The sequence below is a fragment of the Sus scrofa genome, chromosome 7 (assembly GCF_054392235.1).
Source record: "Sus scrofa isolate SSC_HxYL_T2T_F1_AM1 chromosome 7, Sscrofa_HxYL_maternal_Yorkshire_Landrace_v2.0, whole genome shotgun sequence".
Taxonomy (NCBI): Eukaryota; Metazoa; Chordata; class Mammalia; order Artiodactyla; family Suidae; genus Sus; species Sus scrofa.
In genome coordinates this window covers 24,479,444-24,499,468 of record NC_139389.1, presented here as the reverse complement: position 1 = coordinate 24,499,468, position 20,025 = coordinate 24,479,444, and the positions used below count along the sequence as shown (strand labels likewise).

Below are 20,025 nucleotides of genomic sequence, written 5' to 3'. Positions count from 1 at the left end.
TTGGATCCTGCGTTGCTGTGGCTCTGGCATAGGCCGGTGGCTACAGCTCCGATTAGACCCCGAACCTGGGAACCTCCATATGCCACAAGAGTGGCCCAAGAAATGGCAAAAAGACCAAAAAAAAAAAAAAAAATTCAGTACCTTACAGTTTTTCATCATCCTAGCATATATCTTTGACTCTTAGGGTTTCTTTATTACTTTTAATAGAAACAAATGTGCTCTTTGTCACACTCATGTGTAACTAGAAAATTATTATGATTTGTTAATTTGAATCTTTTAAAATAACCAGAATAGGAGTTCCCGTCATGGTGCAGTGGAAATCCAACTAGGAACCATGAGGTTGAGGGTTTGATCCCTGGCCTTGCTCAGTGGGTTAAGGATCCGGCGTTGCTATGAGCTGTGGTGTAGTTCACAGACCCAGCTTAGATCGTGTGTTTTTTTGTGGCTGTGGTGTAGGCCAGCAGCTGTAGCTCCAATTAGATCCCTAGCCTGAAAACCTCCATATACCGTGGGTGCAGCCCTAAAAAGGTAAAAAAAAAAAAAATCAGAATAAGTACTAACTGCTTCTATATAATATATGAAAGTTACTTGTCATTTTCATATTTATTTTTGATGACGAATTTTTAATTCAAACAAAAATTTTAAATCTGAGCATTTCATATTAATAGCCAACAGTGTCAAATATTTGGCTCCACCAGTACATGTCACTTGAATTAATATCACATTGTGCACACAGTCTATGACAGCAGTTATCTATGATATAGGTTACTCATTATATTCTATATTTATTTTTACTTTTGTTTTTACATTACCTTTTATATATATTCATTTTGCTTCCTAAATGTTCATAATTAACAAAAAAATAGAGACAGACAAGTCCACTGCAATTCCTGAGAGACAGAATCAAACCACTTTCTGACATTCTAGTGAGAAGAAAATATGTCTCCTGGGAAAGAAAGGCATGATAAGGATTCAGAACAGGGGGAAGGAATGAAGTAAAACATATTCATATTCCTTTTTTTCAGATGAGAAAGGTTAAAATATATGTCATATAATCAGCACAGACCTGCATGCTTGTGTGTGAGTGTGTGTGTGTGTGTGTGTGTGTGTATGTGTGTGAGTGTGTGTGTGTGTGTGTGTAGCTGAGGGCATTGCTAGGAAGGACATAATGCTCCCTCAGGAGACACAATCTTCCTGGAATCAGACAAGGTCCTGATGACAACAAAAGCTTCTCAGTGCATAGTCTTAGAAGTGAGGACTGGGGAAATTTACATCCTCTGAATGTGGGGAGGTTATAAGGAGAGCATGCAGACAAAATCAGGGAGTGGCTACTCAGAAGCTAATATCATCTACTTTTTTCCCTCAAAAATTATGATTAAAGGTATGTGATATAAATGATTTCTTAAGAGGGTTCTATAAGATGGATTAAAGTGTAAAAATGAATAGCTAACACTCAAAGCATTATTCAGTTCTGGACATTATTTTAATCAGTTATTTTCTCCTTCTCTGAAGACTATAAAAATTTACTCAGTTTACCAGTGACCCAGTCAGAAAACTGCTGTAAGTTATTCTAAATTAATTATTTCCCAGGAAATAGACATATCTCTTATCTTTGGGTAATTGGAAATGCCTCCATTATCCTGTACCTGTTATTCCCATCAAGTGATAAAACAGTTTCTGCTAGCTTATGTTAAGGCATCACTTCGTTAAAATACTAAGTGATGCTGAAATAACTATGGATAAATGGTGGGAGGCAATGGGATATCATCTATGCAATATTTAATGACCAATTTACATAAATTATATCTACTATTCAAGCATTTTGGAAATGATAATTTTAGCATAATGAAGATTAATATTTATTGAGTTTTTATTGTATTCTGGGCACTGTACTAAGTGTTTCAGGTAAAATATCTAATCATTATCTTATGTTTTCCTTTGGCTGATAGGAAATAAACATTTCATTATGAAAAAAGAGATTAAGAAGGGACTGAGTCAGTTAAGAACAGTCCTAATTATGTGGAGCTGACTCCAAATGAATCAATTCTGCTGGGTTATTTCCAAAGCAGAGCTGCAGAGAATGTGCATGTCTTGGATCTTGGGCTGGGTAAGGTGACACATGAAGCAAAGCCATGAGCTACTAAATTTATCTTTTCTCCTTCTCGATGTATTTCTTTCAGATATCCAGCTATCATTAAAACTCCATCTCAAGATTTAAACCTGCAGAATCTTGTCAATGTTCAATGACCACTTGACCTTTCATTACACTGAGCAGGAATCTATAAAACAGTTTATCATTGGGCATGAAACGCCTATATCTTTAGATTAACAAAACAGTGCATATTCAGGTGGTGACTGATTCTTAATACAGGTTATTTTTATATAATGGCAATAGCAGACAATATTGTATGCAGAGTCCTATGAGTTCATTAACATGAGACTTCTAAAGGGCAAGGGTTTTTGAGGGTGATAAAGTACACTTTAATTTCTTATTTTGAATTCATCATTGCCTCTACAATGTTGGCACGTTTAACACAAAACGACTCAGCAAGAAAGATGGGAAGGGCTTCATCATCCTTCCTTCATGTGGACATGATAAATCAGAAACTTTAGGTCAAGAAAATATTATCAGATGAGAGACAGAGAATGTTCATGCCAAATTGTACTGCCTGGGATGCTCCTTTCTGCAGACCCCTGACACCTGCCTTGAATATCTCACGCTCTTTCTGTAGGCAATGATTAAAATTAAACATTCTTGGTATGTACACAAAGCTGGCCTCTAGTACATGGATCTCAGGTCAACCAACAAAAGGTCAACAGAGAGCAAATCCAGAAAACAATAGAAAGTGTAATGAAAAAAATCTGATTTTACCTGATGTGAAATTATTCTAAGTGAGAGCGAGGAAGAAGAGAATTTAACATTTGCTTGCTTTCTCACTTCTAATGAGACCTATACATTTACTTCTATAGTATTTAATATTTACTTCTAGACAGAGTATCCTTCTTTGACTGTTTAAATATTTAGAAGCATTCACAGATCTTCACTATCTCAGATATCTCAGTTTTTCAACTGTCTCTGAAGTTTGTGAGGTTTTAAAAAGTACTTACCACAGGATGTCTTTTTAATTCACCCTGCGGGTCTAAGAATATCACATGACTAAGAGCAGGCATCAGCCTTTGTGCAGTCAGCCCACACTGTGGGCCATCCACCAGCAGGTTTCTCTCATTCCCACACCCTCTGACACCAACCCACAGCACAGGCATTTGCTGTCTACAGTCTAAATGGCGAGAGAGATTTATGAAATGAAATTTTGTGATGTCCCTAGTTAAGAAAGAGTCAGGCATTCGCCTTTGCTGGTTGGAATTTCCGCCTTGTTCCTTCCATCAGAGTCACCGGGGAAACTTGCAATTTGTCCCAGATCCACAAAGACAGAATGAGTAAGATATACGTTTATGTTTTTAACTGACAAAAGGGATGACAATTTCTTCACATCCAGAGTTTTCTATGCAACTGCATAGGCTATGATTGAGAAGTCAGGACATCTAAGAAAATATTTGGGGTTAAAAAAAAATAACTAAACTATTGTCTGTTTTCTTTGCCACAGCCTTAACTGAATTGAGTTGCTATGTGGGAAACATAGATATTAAATTTTATAATTAAGTCAATCACAGTGCAAGGCAAATGCTTAATAATACTTTAACATAAGTGTAACTGCTTTATAATAAAATGCTTGATGTGCGAGCAACTTTTTCAACAGTCATATACGCTGATGGTCCCTGTAATCATGCAGAGTTGCTACTTCACATTTATGAATTTTGAATCAGTCTACTTCTTTCCATCTTTTTTTACATATTAAATCCAGGACCTACAATAGTAACTGAAAAATACTTTGAAAATACTCTTTGCTCAATAAATAGTGTTTAATAAATGAGTAAAGAAAGCAAGTCAGTGGCTAAAGAATAGGAAAGAAATAGGTAGGTATGGGAGGACCTTTATTTGGTAGTATTTGGCAAATGATAAAAAAAAAGAGAGGAGAAAGAATTTTACTTAATTTTTTTCCATTATATGTCTACTGACCAGATATATTTCTGACAAATCAACCAGGATAATAAACATACAATAGGATTTGGTTTCAAGATGAGGGTAACTTCCAAACTTTGAATTTTAGAATAGCAGAAAAGAAATCTATCTCTCTGGCTCACGAGACCTTGTTAAGAGTAAGAGAAAGATTCATCTTTCCTTCTGAAAGACTCTTGATGATGACCTTGCCTTCTTTTTTTCAGGCATGACCTTCAATTGTTCCTTGTGGCAGGACAACAGCATGTCTGTCAAACGCTTTGCCTTTGCCAGATTCTCTGAGGTCACTGAACAGTGTTTCCTTTTATTTACCCTCATCCTGCTCATGTTCTTAGCATCACTGGCGGGCAATGCTCTCATAGCCACTGCCATCTGGACCAACCCGGTCCTCCACACCCCCATGTACTTCTTCCTGGCCAACCTGTCTCTCTTGGAGATTGGCTACACGTGCTCTGTCATACCCAAGATGCTGCAGAGCCTTGTGAGTGAGGCCTGAGGAATCTCTCGGGAGGGGTGTGCCACACAGATGTTTTTCTTCGCATTTTTTGGTATCAGTGAGTGCTGTCTTTTGGCCGCCATGGCTTTTGACCGCTATATGGCCATATGCTCCCCACTTCACTATGCAACACGAATGAGTCGTGGAGTGTGTGTCCATTTGGCAATGGTTTCTTGGGGAGTGGGATGCATGGTAGCCTTGGGCCAGACCAACTATATTTTCTCCCTGGACTTCTGTGGCCCCTGTGAAATAGACCACTTCTTCTGTGACCTCCCGCCTATCCTGGCACTTGCCTGTGGGGATACCTCCCATAATGAGGCTGCAGTCTTTGCTGTGGCCATCCTTTGCATTTCCAGCCCATTTTTACTCATCATTGCTTCTTATGGCAGAATTCTAGCTGCCGTGCTCAGCATGCCCTCACCTGAGGGTCGCCGAAAAGCTCTTTCCACCTGTTCTTCCCACTTACTTGTAGTAACACTCTTCTATGGCTCAGGATCTGTCACCTACTTGAGACACAAGGCTAGCCATTCACCAGGAATAGATAAACTCCTAGCCCTCTTCTATACCGTGGTGACATCCATGCTCAACCCCATCATCTATAGTTTATGGAACAAGGAAGTCAAGGCAGCTCTTAGGAGAACCCTAGGCAAGAAAAAAGTATTGGCTCATAGGTAGATAGAAGAAGACGACACAAATTGCTCTTTGAAAAAGATGCACACTCAATCTAAGAGAAAAGAAAAGAAGAGGGAAAGAAAGAAATGTACTTGCCAATCTTTTGTAAAAACCTCCTTTGGATTAATAACTCTTCATATAATAGTGGTAATATGATAAAGAATGGAGAACTGTGACTGCTACTGTGACAACCCATAGTATAGAATGAATAAGTTCTGCCATTCTAACATACAACATGGTAACTGTAGTTAATAATTCTGTATTATATACTTCAAATTTGCTAACAACGTAGATCTTAAGTGCTCTTACCACACACACACACAAAAGACAACTATGTGAGGCAATGAATGTGTTACTTAATTGTGGTAATCATTTCACAATAGATACATATATCGAATCATTACATTATACATATTAAGTCTTAACTCTTGACAATTTTTTTTCATTTTATTTTGTCTTTTTGTTTTTTGTTGTTGTTGTTGTTGCTATCTCTTGGGCCGCTCCCGCGGCATATGGAGATTCCCAGGCTAGGGGTTGAATCGGAGCTGTAGCCACCGGCCTACGCCAGAGCCACAGCAATGCGGGATCCGAGCGAGCCGCGTCTGCAACCTACACCACAGCTCACGGCAACGCCAGATCGTTAACCCACTGAGCAAGTGCAGGGACCGAACCCGCAACCTCATGGTTCCTAGTCGGATTCGTTAACCACTGCGCCACGACGGGAACTCCATCTCTTGATAATTTTATTTGTCATGTTTATCTCAATAAAGCTGGAAAAGAAAAGATGTGATAATTCTACTGATGTTCATTAATGACCAAAATGTGTATTTTACCATATATGCCCATTTTACCAAAAGATATCTAATTCCTTGAAGACCAAAACATTAATACATTGTGGTTTTTATTTATATCTGTGTGCAGTAAATTAAGAATGGAAATAATATGAACATACAAAAGTAATTACTTAACAGTTATGCAGAAGAAATAGGCAGGAATTATCTCTTGGTATTAGAGATGATTATTTGTAAACATGTTTACTAATCTAGAAAAAGTGAATGATTTACTAAAAATTAATGTAGGTTAAAAACAATTTGTATAACATGAGCTTTTGTTTAGTTTACTAATTTTGAAGAGGTTTTTCATGTTTGAAAAGGTCAGAAACTAGACAGTTACATGTAAAATAATAAGATTAAAACATTTCCCCACCTCGCATATAAAAACAAACTCAAAATGAATGAAAGACCTAAATGTAAGACCTTAAACCATAAAACTCCTAGAAGAGAACATAGGCAGAACCCTCTAATGACATAAATCATAGCAGTACTTTTTTGGATCTGTATGCTAAGGAAAAGAAATAAAAGCAAAAACAAACAAATAAGACCTAATTAACCTTAAAAGCTTTTGCAAAGCAAAGAAAATTACCTACCAAACAAAAGGACAACCTACTAAACAGGAGAAATTATTTGCAAATGATATTTCTGATAAGGGGTTAATACAGTAAAAAGCTCATACAACTCAATATCAAAAAACAAACAACTCAATCGAAAAATGGGCAAGGAGTTCCCGTTGTGGCTCAACATGTTACAAACCTGACTAGTAACTACAAGGATGCAGGTTCAATCCCTGGCCTCACTCAGTGGGTTAAAGATCCAGCACTACTGTCAGCTGTGGTGTACATTGAAGACATGGCTCAGATCCCATGTTTCTGTGGCTGTGGCGTAGGCCAGCAACTACAGCTCCAATTACATCCCTAGCCTGGGAGCTTCCATATGCTTCAGGTGTGGCCTCCAAAATGGGCAGAAGACCTGAATAAACATTTTTTCAAAGAATATATATAGATGGCTAACAGGCACATGAATAGATGCTCAGCATCACTAATTATCAGGCAAATGCAAATCAAAACCACAATGAGATATCACCTCATAGCTATCAAAATGGCTATCATCAAAACAATACAAATAATGAATATTGGTGAGGATGTAGAGAAAAGGAAACCCTTGTGTACTCTTAGTGGGAATATAAATCGGTGATTCCTTATGGAAAAAAATTATAGAGTTTTCTTGAAAAAATTGAAAAGCAAACTGCCATATGATCCAGCAATTCCATCTCTGGGATTGTATCTAAAGAACACAAAAACATTAATTTGAAAAGATACAGGCACCCCAATGTTCATAGCAGCATTATTTACAAAGGCAAGTCATGGGAACAAGCTTAGTATCTATTAGCATCTAAATAGATAAAGGAGATGAAGGAGATGTGAACATTATAACTGTGTGTGTATGTGTGTGATAAATATTTCATGTTATCACTTACATGTGGAATCTAAAAATCAAAAGAAATTAATGTATATAACAAAACAGAAACCGTTTCACAAATATAGAGAACAAACTGGTGTTTTCCAATGGAAAGAGGGAAGAGAGGAAAGGCAAAATAGAGGAATGGAATTAACAGATATAAATGACTATGTATAATATAGATAAGAAACAAGGTTTATCGTCTAACACAGGGAATTATAGCCATTATCTTATAAAAATTTTAACAGAGTATAATCTGTAATAATATTGAATCACTATGCTGTTTAAATCTTCTATAATATTCTAAAACATTAATATTTCAATAAAATAATAATAAATATAGGGGGAAAGGGCACACTAATAGTTATATCTATATCAGAGCATATAGACACAAAGACAAGAATTGTTACTATAGCCAAAAAATTTATGATGATAAATTTAGTCTATCCATCAAAAAGTTATAGCAATCACAAACATGATGCATCTAGTAGCAGATTACCAAAACACATAAGGAAAAAAACTAACAGAACTGAATGGATAAATAGATAATTCCACAATAACAGTTGAACTTCAATACCCCACTTAAAATAATGGATAGAACAATTAAACAGAATATGAGCAAGTAGAGAGAGACTTGAACAACATAAACAAAATAAAACTAACAGACATCTACTGAACACTTCACCCAACAAAGCAGAATACATATACTTCTCATCACATACAGAACATTCTATAGAATAAATCATTTGTTAGGCCATGAAACAAGTCACAATAAATTTAAAATGATTGAAAGTATGCCCTCTGAGCAAAATGAAATGAAACAGAATGGATAACAAAAATACTGTACACAGAAATCGATTACATTTCTATATACTAATAATAAAAGATCAGAAAGAGAAATCAGAGAAGCCATCCCATTTACAAGCACATCAAAAACAATAAAATACCTAGGAATAAACCTGCCTAAAGAGACAAAAGACCTATATTCTGAAAACTGTAAAACACTGATGAAAGAAATCAAAGATGACACAAACAGATGGACAGATAAACCATGCTCTTGAGTTAAAAGAATCAATATTATCAAAATATTGCCATACCACCCACAGCAATCTACAGATTCAATGCAATCTCTCTCAAATTACCAAAGACATTCTTAACAGAACTAGAACAAAATATTTTAAAATTTGTATGGAAACACAAGAGACCCTGAATAGCCAAAGCAATATTAGAAAAAAAACAAAAATGGAGGTATCAAGCTTCCTGACATAAGACAATACCACAAAGCTACAGTCATCAAAACAATATGGTACTGACACAAAACCAGAACTATAGACCAATGGAACAGGACAGAAAGCCCCCATATAAACCGAAGTAACTATGGTCAACTAATCTATGACAGGGAGGACAGACTATATAGTGGAAGAAAGATAGTCTCTTCGATAAATGGTGCTGGGGAAACTGGAAAGCCACATGTAAAAGAATGAAATCTAACACCACATACAAAAATAAATTCAAAAAGAATTAATACCTAAATATAAGGCCAGATACTATAAAACTCCTAGAGGAAAACATAGGCAGAATGCTCTTTGACATAAATAACAACAATATCTTGGAGTTCCCGTTATGGCGCAGTGGTTAATGAATCCAACTAGGAACCATGAGGTTGCGGGTTCGATCCCTGGCCTTGCTCAGTGGGTTAACGATCCGGCGTTGCCGTGAGCTGTGGTGTAGGTTGCAGACGCGGCTCAGATCCCACGTTGCTGTGGCTCTGGCGAAGGCTGGAGACTACAGCTCTGATTCGACCCCTAGCCTGGGAACCTCCATATGCCACGGGAGCGGCCCAAGAAATAGCAAAAAGACAAAAATATCTTGTTTGATCCACTCCTGGAATAATGACAATAAAGACACAAAGAAACCAATGGGCCCCAAACAAATTCAAAAGCTTTTGCACAGCAAAGGAAACCATTAAAAAAATGAAAAGACAACCCACAGAATGGGAGAAAATCTTTGCCAACAATGCAACAGGCAAGGGCCTAATCTCCAAAATTTAGAAACAATTCATACAACTCAACAACAACAAAACAACCCCATTGAAAAATGTGCAGAAGACCTAAATAGACATTTCTCCAAAAAAGACATACAGATGGCCAACAGGCACATGGAAAAAAGGGTTAATATCACTAATTATTAGAGAAATGCAAATCAAAACTACTAGGAGGTACCAACTCACACCTGTCTGAATGGCCATAATTAAGAAGTGAACAAATAACTTCCCATCGTAGAGCAGCAAAAACAAATCCAACTAGGAACCATGAGGTTACAGGTTCGATCCCTGACCTCTCTCAGTGGGTTAAGGATCTGGCATTATCGTGAGCTGTGCTGTAGGTTGCAGACATGGCTCGGATCTGGCATTGCTGTGGCTCTGGTGTAGGCCGGCAGCAACAGCTCTGATTAGACCCCTAGCCTGGGAACCTCCATATGCCATGGGTGCGGCCCTAAAAAGACTAAAGACAAAAAGAAAAGGTCAACAAATAACAAATGCTGGAGAGGACGTGGAGAAAAAGGTACCCTCCTCCACTGTTGGTGGGCATGTAAACTGGTACAACCACTATGGAAAGCAGTATGGAGGTACCTCAGGAATCTAAATGTAGAGCTACCATATGATCCAGAAATTTTACTCCTGGGCATCTATCTGGACAAAACTTGCATTGAAAAAGATACACGTACCCCTATGTTCATAACAGCACTATTCACAATAGTCAAGACATGGAAGCAACCTAGATGTCCATCAACAGAAAAATGGATTAAGAAGATGTGGTGCATCTGTACAATGGAATATTACTAATGCCATTTGCAGCAACATGGGTGGAACTAGAGACTCTCATACTAAATGAAGTAAGTCAGAAAAAAAAAAGACAAATACCATAGGATATAAATTATTTGTGGAATCTAAAATATGGAAAAGATGATCCTATCTAAAAAACAAACAAACAAAAAATGCAGAAACAGATCATGCCAAGGAGAGCAGACTTGCGGCTCCCAAGGGAGAGAGGGAAGGGAGTGGGATGGATGGGCATTTTGGGGCTTTTTTGGATGCAAACTGTTAATTTGGAATGAATGGGAAATGGGACCCTACTGAACAGCACAGGAAATGTGAGTGATTAAGTCATCTTCCTGTACAACAGAACTTGCCAAAACATTGTAAATGAACTACACTTTAATAATAATAATAAAGTATAAACTAGATTGTGAAATATACAAGTATGTAGAAATTAGACAATGCACTTCTTCTTTTTTTTTTGGTATTTTTTTGTCTTTTTAGGGCCACACTTGTGGCATATGGAGGTTCACAAGCTAGGAGCCTAATAGGAGCTGTAGCTGCCAGCCTACACCACAGCCACAGCAATGCCAGATCCTTAACCCACTGAGCAAGGCCAGAGATCTAATCTATATCCTTGTGGATCCTAGTCGGGTTCATTAACCACTGAGCCATAATGAGAACTCCCAGAAAATAATCTTTTGATGAAACTTAGAAAATTATGCTATAGAGAGCCTGGGAAGTAAATTTATATTGAGTATTCCTTCTTAGAGGGATCTTTAAGCTCAAAAATGAAATACAGGAACCAACTAGCCATGATGAAATCTGGGAAAGAATATTTTAGGTGGGAGAAATGGTGATTCGAACGTTCAGAAGCATGGAACGATCTTGGTCCGTCTGTAAATGGAGAGTTATATCAGCTATAATCCCAGCATACAATAGATGGCACGCTCCACCTGGGAAAATGAGGGAAGCTAAAAAAAGGAGATATTGATCAAAGGTGTGAGAAGGATTTAGAACACCAACAAGGGGCGTCTATATGTGTACTGTACATGCACTACCCTGGAACTAGCCACAATGGATGTCTGTCACATACCCAAGGCCTGAAGCAACAAAGTGGGGAAGTGGTACTGGAAACCAGAAAAAAAGAAACTGTAATACACAGCTATCTCCAAGAGCTATGACTTTTGCTTGAGCAATATAGGCTGCCTCATGTGTCCCAGCTGAGAGGGAGCCAAGGGAAAATAAACCAAACTAGCTGTTCTCTCTTTCTCTAATCCTCAACTGGTGACCCCCATTGGCTGAAGCCAAATAGAAGCCATATATCAAGGACTCCTTTTGGTTCAGACTCTTGAGTAGAGCATAGAGTACAACATGCATAGTGGGACAAAGAGTGGATCTGGGGCGAGGGAGGAAAGAGAATGAAATATACCTGTCACACTTGTAAAGTGAAACAATACACACCCATGTGATACGAGTGGTTTCCTTTACAGAAAGGACAGTGAGATTATGGGCCATGGGAAGAGGCTGTTTAAAGGGAGATGTATCTATTTGTACATGTTATTCAGTACATTTGAACTTGCTTCTCAAAATAATGTACTCACAGATTGTGTGTGTAAATTTTAAATCTTAGTGTTTGTATTCAAATCAGACTACTATTATGTGGAATGTTGTGTGTGCGTGTGTGTTTGAGAGAGAGAGAGAAACAGAGAGGGTGAGAGACAGCAAGAGAGGCTGTTAGTCTTTATATTAGAAGATCATTAAATATTTTAAAGGATTTTTAATTTAATTTTATTCCACCTCACTAGAAAGACCACTTATGGTTTTTCTTCTCTCTTCAACTAATTTTGGTGTTCATTTATTTATTCTGTTTGACCAGAAATATTACATCTTATTTGATATATTCTACAAATGAACAAAGTAAGATTTCAAGGACTTCCCATTGCAGTGTAGCAGAAATAAATCTGACTGATATTTGTGAGGTTGTGGGTTCAATCCCTGGCCTTGCTCATCGGGTCAGGGGTCTGGTGTTGCTCTGAACTGTGCTGTAAGTCGCAGACGTAGATCAAATGCCATGTTGCTGTGGCTGTGGCTGCAATGTAGGCCAGCAGCAATAGCTCCAATTTGACCCCTAGCTTGGGAACTTCCATATGCTGTGGTGTAGTCCTAAAAAAAAAAGATATTCAGGAAACTCACATGAAATTCTCCACAACCATTTACTCAAATTAGCTTTGGTCTAAATGAATCCTATTTAAAAGTTTTGTCCCACAACTACTAGAAAGAGAAATTAAGAAAACAACCCTATATACAATTGCTTTAAAAAGAATAAAATACCGGGAGTTCCCGTCATGTCTCAGTGGAGAACAAATCCGACTAGGAACCATGAGGTTGCGGGTTCAATCCCTGACCTTGCTCAGTGGGTTAAGGATCCGGCATTGCCATGAGCTGTGGTGTAGGTTGCAGACACAGCTTGGATCTGGTGTTGCTGTGGCTCTGGTGTAGGCCAGCGGCTACAGCTCTGATTCAACCCCTAGCCTAGGAACCTCCATGTGCCGCAGGAGCAGCCCAAGAAATGGCAAAAATAAAGACAAAAAAAAAAGAATAAAATACCTAGAAATGAATTTAACTGAGAAGGTGAAAGACTAATACACTGAAAACCACAGGTCACTAAAAAAAGTACTGAAGTTCAGAGTTCCCATCATGGCTCAGTGGTTAATGAATCTGACTAGGAACCATGAGGTTGTGGGTTGGATCCCCTGCCTTGCTCAGTGGGTTAAGGATCTGGCATTGCCATGACCTGTGGTGTAGGTTGCAGACACGGCTTGGATCTGGCATTGCTGTGGCTGTAGCATAGGCCAGCGGCTACAGCTACAATTAGACCCCTAGCCTGGGAACCTCCATCTGCTGCAGGAACAGCCCTAGAAAAGGCAAAAAGACAAAAAATAAAAATAGAGTACTGAAGTTCAAACAAATACATGGAAATATACCACACCCATGGACTGAAAGAATTTATTTAAATGTCCATATTACCCAAAGAAATGTACATATTCAATGAAATCCCTATCAAATTCCAATGACATTTTCCACAGAACTAGAATAAATAATTTTAAATCTTTGTATGGAACTACAAAAGATCCTGAGTAGCCAAAGAAATCTTAAGATGAACAAAGCCAGAGATATCATGCTATATGGTTTCAAACTGTACTACAATGCAGTAGTAAGCAAAACAGTATGGTATTGGCATAAAAACAGACATATATATCAATATAACAAAACAGCCCAGAAACAAACCTGCTCACATAAGGCTGATTAATTTATGTTAAAGAAAACAAAAAGAATGGGAGAAAGACAGGCTCTTCAACAAATGGTATGGTAAAAATTTGAAAGCTACATGCATAAGGGTGAAACTGGACCACTATCTGATACCATACACCAAATTAATTCAAAATGAATTAAACATTCCAATGTAAGACCAAAACGCATAAAAGTCCTAGGAGAAAACACAGGCATTAAGCTCCTGGACATCACTCTTGGCAATAGTTCCTTGGATATGACTCCAAAGACAATGATAACAAAGGCAAAAATAAACCAATATGTGGAATCTTAAAAAAAAGCAAATGAACAAACAAAACAAAACTAACAGACAACAAAGAACAGAATAGAAAAGACTGGTTGTTGCTAGAGGGGAGGAGTGTTGAAGGGTGGAAAAGAGAGGTGAGAGGACAAAAAGTATAATATCCGGATATAAAATAAGTCATGAGGGTGTAATGTACATCATGGTGATAGTGTCAATATTACATTGCAAATTTTAAAACTGCTAAAAACGTAAATCTTAGGAGGTGAAAGACTTATATGCTGAGAACTAGAAAACATTAATCAAGGCAATTAAAGAGGAGTCAAAGAAATAGAAAGATAGTCCATGTTCCTGGGTTGGAAAAATTAATATTGTAAGAATGGCTATACTACCCAGTGCAATCTACAGGTTCAATGCAATCCTTATCAAATTACCCATGACATTTCCACAGAACTAGAACAAACAATCCAAAAATTTATATGGAACCACAGAAGACCCAGAATTGCCCAAGCAATCCTGAGGAACGAAAACCAAGCAGGAGGCGTCGCTCTCCCAGACTTCAGGCAACATTACAAGCCACAGTCATCAAGATGGTGTCGTACTGGTACCACAACAGACATACAGACCAATGGAACAAAATAGAGAACCCAGAAATAAACCCAGATACCTACCGTCAATTAATAAGTCCACAAATACCAAATGCTGGACGGGGTGTGGAGAAAAGGGAACCTTCCTGCACTATTGGTGGGAATGTAAGCTGGTAGAACCACTATGGAGAACATTATGGAGGTACCTTAGAAAACTCTACATAAAACTACCATATGACCCAGCAATCTCACTCTTGGGCATATATCCAGACAAAACTTTCCTTAAAAAAAGACACATGCACCTGCGTGTTCATTGGAGCACTATTCACAATAGCCAAGACATGGAAACAACCTAAATGTCCGTCAACAGATGAATGGATTAGGAAGATGTGGTATAGATACACAATGGACTACTACTCAGCCATAAAAAGAACAAAATGAGGCCATTTGCAGCAACATGGATAGAACTAGAGAGTCTCATCTTGAGTGAAGTAAGTCAGAAAGACAAAGACAAATACCATATGATATCATTTATATCTGGAATCTAATATATGGCACAAATGGACCTTTCCACAAAAAAGAAAATCATGGACATGGAGAACAGACTTGTGGTTGCCAAGATGAAAGGGGAGGGAGGGAGTGGGATGGATTAGGATTTGGGGTTAATAGATGCAAACTATTGCCTTTGGAATGGATAAGCAATGGGATCCTGCTGTATAGCACTGGGAACTCTGTCTGGGCACTTATGATGGAGCATGATAATGTGAGAAAAAAGAATGGATACATGTATGTTTAACTGGGTCACCTTGCTGTACAGTAGAAAATTGATAGAAACAGTAAACCAGCCCTAATAGAAAAAAATACAAATCATTATAAATGAAAAAAAAGAAAGAAAATAAATCTTAAAGACCTTATCACAAAGAAAAAAAACTGTAACTTTGTACAGTGACCAATGGTAGCTAAATTTACTGTGATCACTTTGCAATGTATGCAAATGTCAAATCATTATGTTATATACCTGAAATTAATGTCATTGTATGTCGATCATGCCTCAATTTAAAAAATCATGAGAATAAATGAAACACTTAAAAGGGAAAAAGTGAGGGAGTTCCCTTCATGGCTCAGTGGTTAACAAACCTGACTAGGATCCATGAAGGTGTGGGTTCAATCCTTGGCCTCACTCAATGGGTTAAGGATCCAGCATTACCATGAGTTGTGTTATAGGTCACAGACACAGCTAGGATCTGGCATTGCTGTGGCTGTGGCATAGGCCAGCAGCTATACAGCCTGGGAACTTCCATATGCTGCAGGTGGGGCCCTAAAAAGCAAAAAAGAAAAAGGATGGGGGAAATGAATAAAATAATAAAATAAAATTAAGTTTCAGTGTTTGGGGAAATCAACTTATTTTAAAACAAACCTAGCAATAGAGGAGACTTGCTACCAACCTATATTCAGTAGGTAATTGTACATAAGAAGCATTTCCATGGAGAACCCAGTCCCAAGGAACTTTGCTAACTCATCTGGGATAAGCGTAAATGGGCTGTTTGAAAATAATGCCCAAGAGTCTCAGGATTATAATAAATTGCACATTCGCAAAGCACTCTCAATATTATCTACTATTGTCTTCCTAATATGGGCTTTTTTCGTTCCAAAGATCATGCTTAAATAGTCATCTGTGTACTATAGGGTTCTCTGTCATTCTCTGAAAGTTTGAAAAATTCAAGTGTGTTCCTTCATAATTCCTTTTCTTAAATTATTTTTATCAACATAAGGTAAGTAAAATGACATTTGATTTAAAAACTACCCATTCTTAGGGAAGGTTGAAATGTATGTATATGATAGTACTAAATATACATAGGGAAATCAGAGCATTTCATTTCTGGAAGCCTCCTCTAAACTTTGGAAATAACTAGTTTGGTGCCCATAGAAAGCAACTACATTTTTTTTCTTTGTAATCAGATTCTCTCAGTCTATCATCTAAAACTGTCTTAAAAGCATGTAAATTTTAGTAAACACTATATCTGAAAGATATTAAATAACTGAATGAAATGTATAGCCTTCATTCAATTATGTGAGGTATTTAAATACGCAATAAAAATTTGGTGGATTAATTTGTCCATGTTTTATCTAGATGTTTTAAAGTCAGATAAAAATCTCACTTATTCTGTAACATTTTCCTAAACATAAATTAAAAATAACTGTAAATATAAATAAAATACTGTGTGATCAAAATGATGTATAAATAGTGAAGAGACAAAACTTTAAAAAATCACAGATAGGAATTCCCTGGTGGTCTATCAGTTAAGGATCTGGCGTCACCACTGCTGTGGCTTAAGTCAATAGATGGGTGAGGAGTTCCCGTCGTGGCGCAGTGGTTAACGAATCCGACTAGGAATCATGAGGTTGTGGGTTCGGTCCCTGCCCTTGCTCAGTGGGTTAACGATCCGGCGTTGCCGTGAGCTGTGGTGTAGGTTGCAGATGCGGCTCGGATCCCGCGTTGCTGTGGCTCTGGTGTAGGCCGGTGGCTACAGCTCCGATTCAACCCCTAGCCTGGGAACCTCCATATGCCGCGGAAGCGGCCCAAGAAATAGCAACAACAACAATAACAAAAAAAAAAAAAGACAAAAAAAAAGACAAAAAAAAAAAAAAATAGATGGGTGAGAACTTCCATGTACCTTGGGCACAGCCAAAAGAAATAAAAAGTTCCAGATAAACAAATCCCTATGCAGTTAAATAAGGATGTGAAGTCACTGGTAAATCAAAAATTGGAAAAAAAGCAGATTAAAAATTGGATAAAGAAGTCATGGTATACAAGAATTAAAAGTAATGAAATATCATGAGAATGACATAGAAAAGATCAGAGATCTAGCACAGAATTAAAGAGCTTACATATAATCTATGGAACCTTGCAATCTGAATTTATAGTTTCACAATCTCAATAACTCATTTAAGGAATTGATAACTTTTTGATCTTTAGAAGCTCCCATAGTTATTAGCAGACAATAGCGATGAATGATTAACAATATCTTAAAATACGGATACTAAAATTTCCTTTGTCATAATGTTTGGGGATAAGTACTAAATGATTTGTGGGTGTAAATGCTTACTTTAGTGTTTGGCATAAAGGCCCATTAAGGATTAGTTGGAATTATTATTATATTACCTCATTGGACACAACAGACCTGGGGTTATTTTGGAATTAAGAGCCATAGTGATATCTTAGCCCTGAGGAGCTTTGTGTGACACCTCACACGATGGATTTGAGAACTTAGAGAAACAGAGTATGTGAAAATTGTGCCTTGTAAGCCCACATGTTGCCCCTAAACTTTTAAGTCTCTGGTCCTCAACAGAAATACTTTCCTCCTATACCAGTTCCCTGGACATAAATGTATTTGTAGCTACATACAATTAAGAAAAGCATTGTTAAAAGACCAAGGTCTTACATAAAAATAACATAAGTCCCCCGATAAAGAAAAACTCCTACAAGATAGGTAATAAAATTTGACATGAAAAATCAACTGTGTGGTTTGAACCAAGTAGTTATGCAAGAAAACGGATATCCAACAACAAATGTTTGAGTTGGGGGAAACATGTTTATAGCTAAATTCTCTCAGTTTATACTTCAGCAAGCTGTCATCTAAGGGTTTAAGTTTCTTGCTCAATTCTAAATGACCAAGACGGATTTAAATATTAAAAGCCTTCTTAGTCCCCATATGATGATGTAATTATTCGACTATAATAATATACTTGCATCTGGACAAGCCTATCTTGATGATGCCTAAGGGCTAGGTTTTCTCCACCTCCTCCTTGTGCTAGAGCTAACTGCACGCTTTCATACTTCTTAACATTTCAGTAAGGCCTTGCAGCAGGTATTCAAAAAAAGACCTATCTGATTCCTAAGACCCAGCCACATCTACTTTATTGGTCACCTGAGATAGGAATAAATAAACTTCATTTTAACTGCCTCCTTAGCTGATATTTCTGCAAATCAAAGTATAAAAGCATTACTTTGGAGCATCTGAAACACAGTCACTTCTGCTTGGCATTCAATCCTTACCAGAGCCCAAGGACATGCTTATTGTCATCTTTATCACACAAAGTACTAGATTCCATTTCAGAAAGGTTCGGTTACTTGCTTAAGGTAGCTGTCTTTATGCTGTAGGGTCATGAGGAGAAATTAAGTCCCCTGGTGTCACATCTTTTAATTATCCTCCCCCACCCACCCAAGTGACTGCACCCAATCTTCTATGAATGGATGCTTAATTGTGTGCATATACTCCCACTATACACAATTGTGTGTGTCATTTCTCAAAATCTTTCTACCTTTCCTGCCACTGCTCTGATAGAGGGGAAGCAAACTGCAGATAATGGAACGAATTAACAAAAGCCATCCAGAAGAGTTTATTCTACTAGGCTTTGCGGATCGTCCCTGGCTGGAGCTTCCTCTGTTCATTATTCTGCTTCTAACATACCCCATGGCCATGGTGGGAAACATAGCCATCATTCTGGTGTCCACCTTAGACTCCCGTCTGCACAGCCCCATGTATTTCTTCCTCACCAACCTCTCCTTTCTGGACATGTGCTACACCACAAGCATTGTCCCTCAGATGCTCTTTCACCTGGGAGGATCTGAGAAGACAATCAGCTATCTGGGCTGTGCCATTCAGCTTTATTTCTTCCACATAATGGGAGGCACAGAATGTCTGCTTTTGGCTATTATGTCTTTCGATCGCTACGTGGCCATCTGCAAGCCTCTGCACTACACCCTCATCATGAATCGGTGCACCTGTATCCTACTGGTGGCCACTGTGTGGCTGGGTGGAATAACCTACGCTGTCTCAGAGGCCACTGTCACATTACACTTACCACTGTGTGGTCACAACACACTGGATCACTTGGCATATGAGGTTCCCGTTCTGATAAAGGCGGCCTGTGGTGAGAAGGGCTCCAATGAGCTCACACTCTCTGTGGTTTGCATTTTCATGTTAGCTGTGCCACTATGCTTCATTCTTGCTTCCTATGCTTCTATCGGACATGCTGTATTTAAGATTAAATCTTCAGAGGGAAGAAAAAAAGCCTTTGGCACATGTTCCTCCCATCTCATTGTAGTTTTCTTCTTTTATGGCCCAGCCATTAGCATGTACCTTCAGCCCCCCTCCTCCATCTCTAGGGACCAGCCCAAGTTCATGGCTCTCTTCTATGGAGTGGTGACTCCTACACTCAACCCTTTCATCTACACTCTGAGGAATAAGGATGTAAAGGGTGCCTGGGGCAACCTGGTGAGGAGCGTTTTCACTTCCAAGTGATAGTTCGCAGACATCGAATGACATTATTTGACAAGTGAGTAGGTACATAGGAGTTTCTCTGACAAATCATTCTCATCTCATTTTTCCTCAGATCATGTTATTCTTCTTGCAAAATATGTCATATTTCTAATGCTCTTTCTAATGGTGTTAGACAAGGGTGATACTTGGCTAGTATGCACCAGTTAGGCCAATCCGTGGAA

At 38.1% G+C, this 20,025-nt stretch overlaps 1 protein-coding gene and 1 pseudogene across 1 annotated transcript; both read left to right on the top strand.

Annotated features, from left to right (window-relative positions):
* Positions 1–4,286: 4,286 nt before the first annotated feature.
* Positions 4,287–5,249, top strand: LOC110257991 (olfactory receptor 10C1-like; annotated as a pseudogene).
* A 13,637-nt stretch (positions 5,250–18,886) lies between these two features.
* Positions 18,887–19,825, top strand: LOC110257990 (olfactory receptor 2B11-like). Its single transcript, XM_084970358.1, has one exon. It carries the CDS (start codon positions 18,887–18,889, stop codon positions 19,823–19,825), a length of 939 nt encoding a protein of 312 aa, XP_084826484.1.
* Positions 19,826–20,025: the final 200 nt, after the last annotated feature.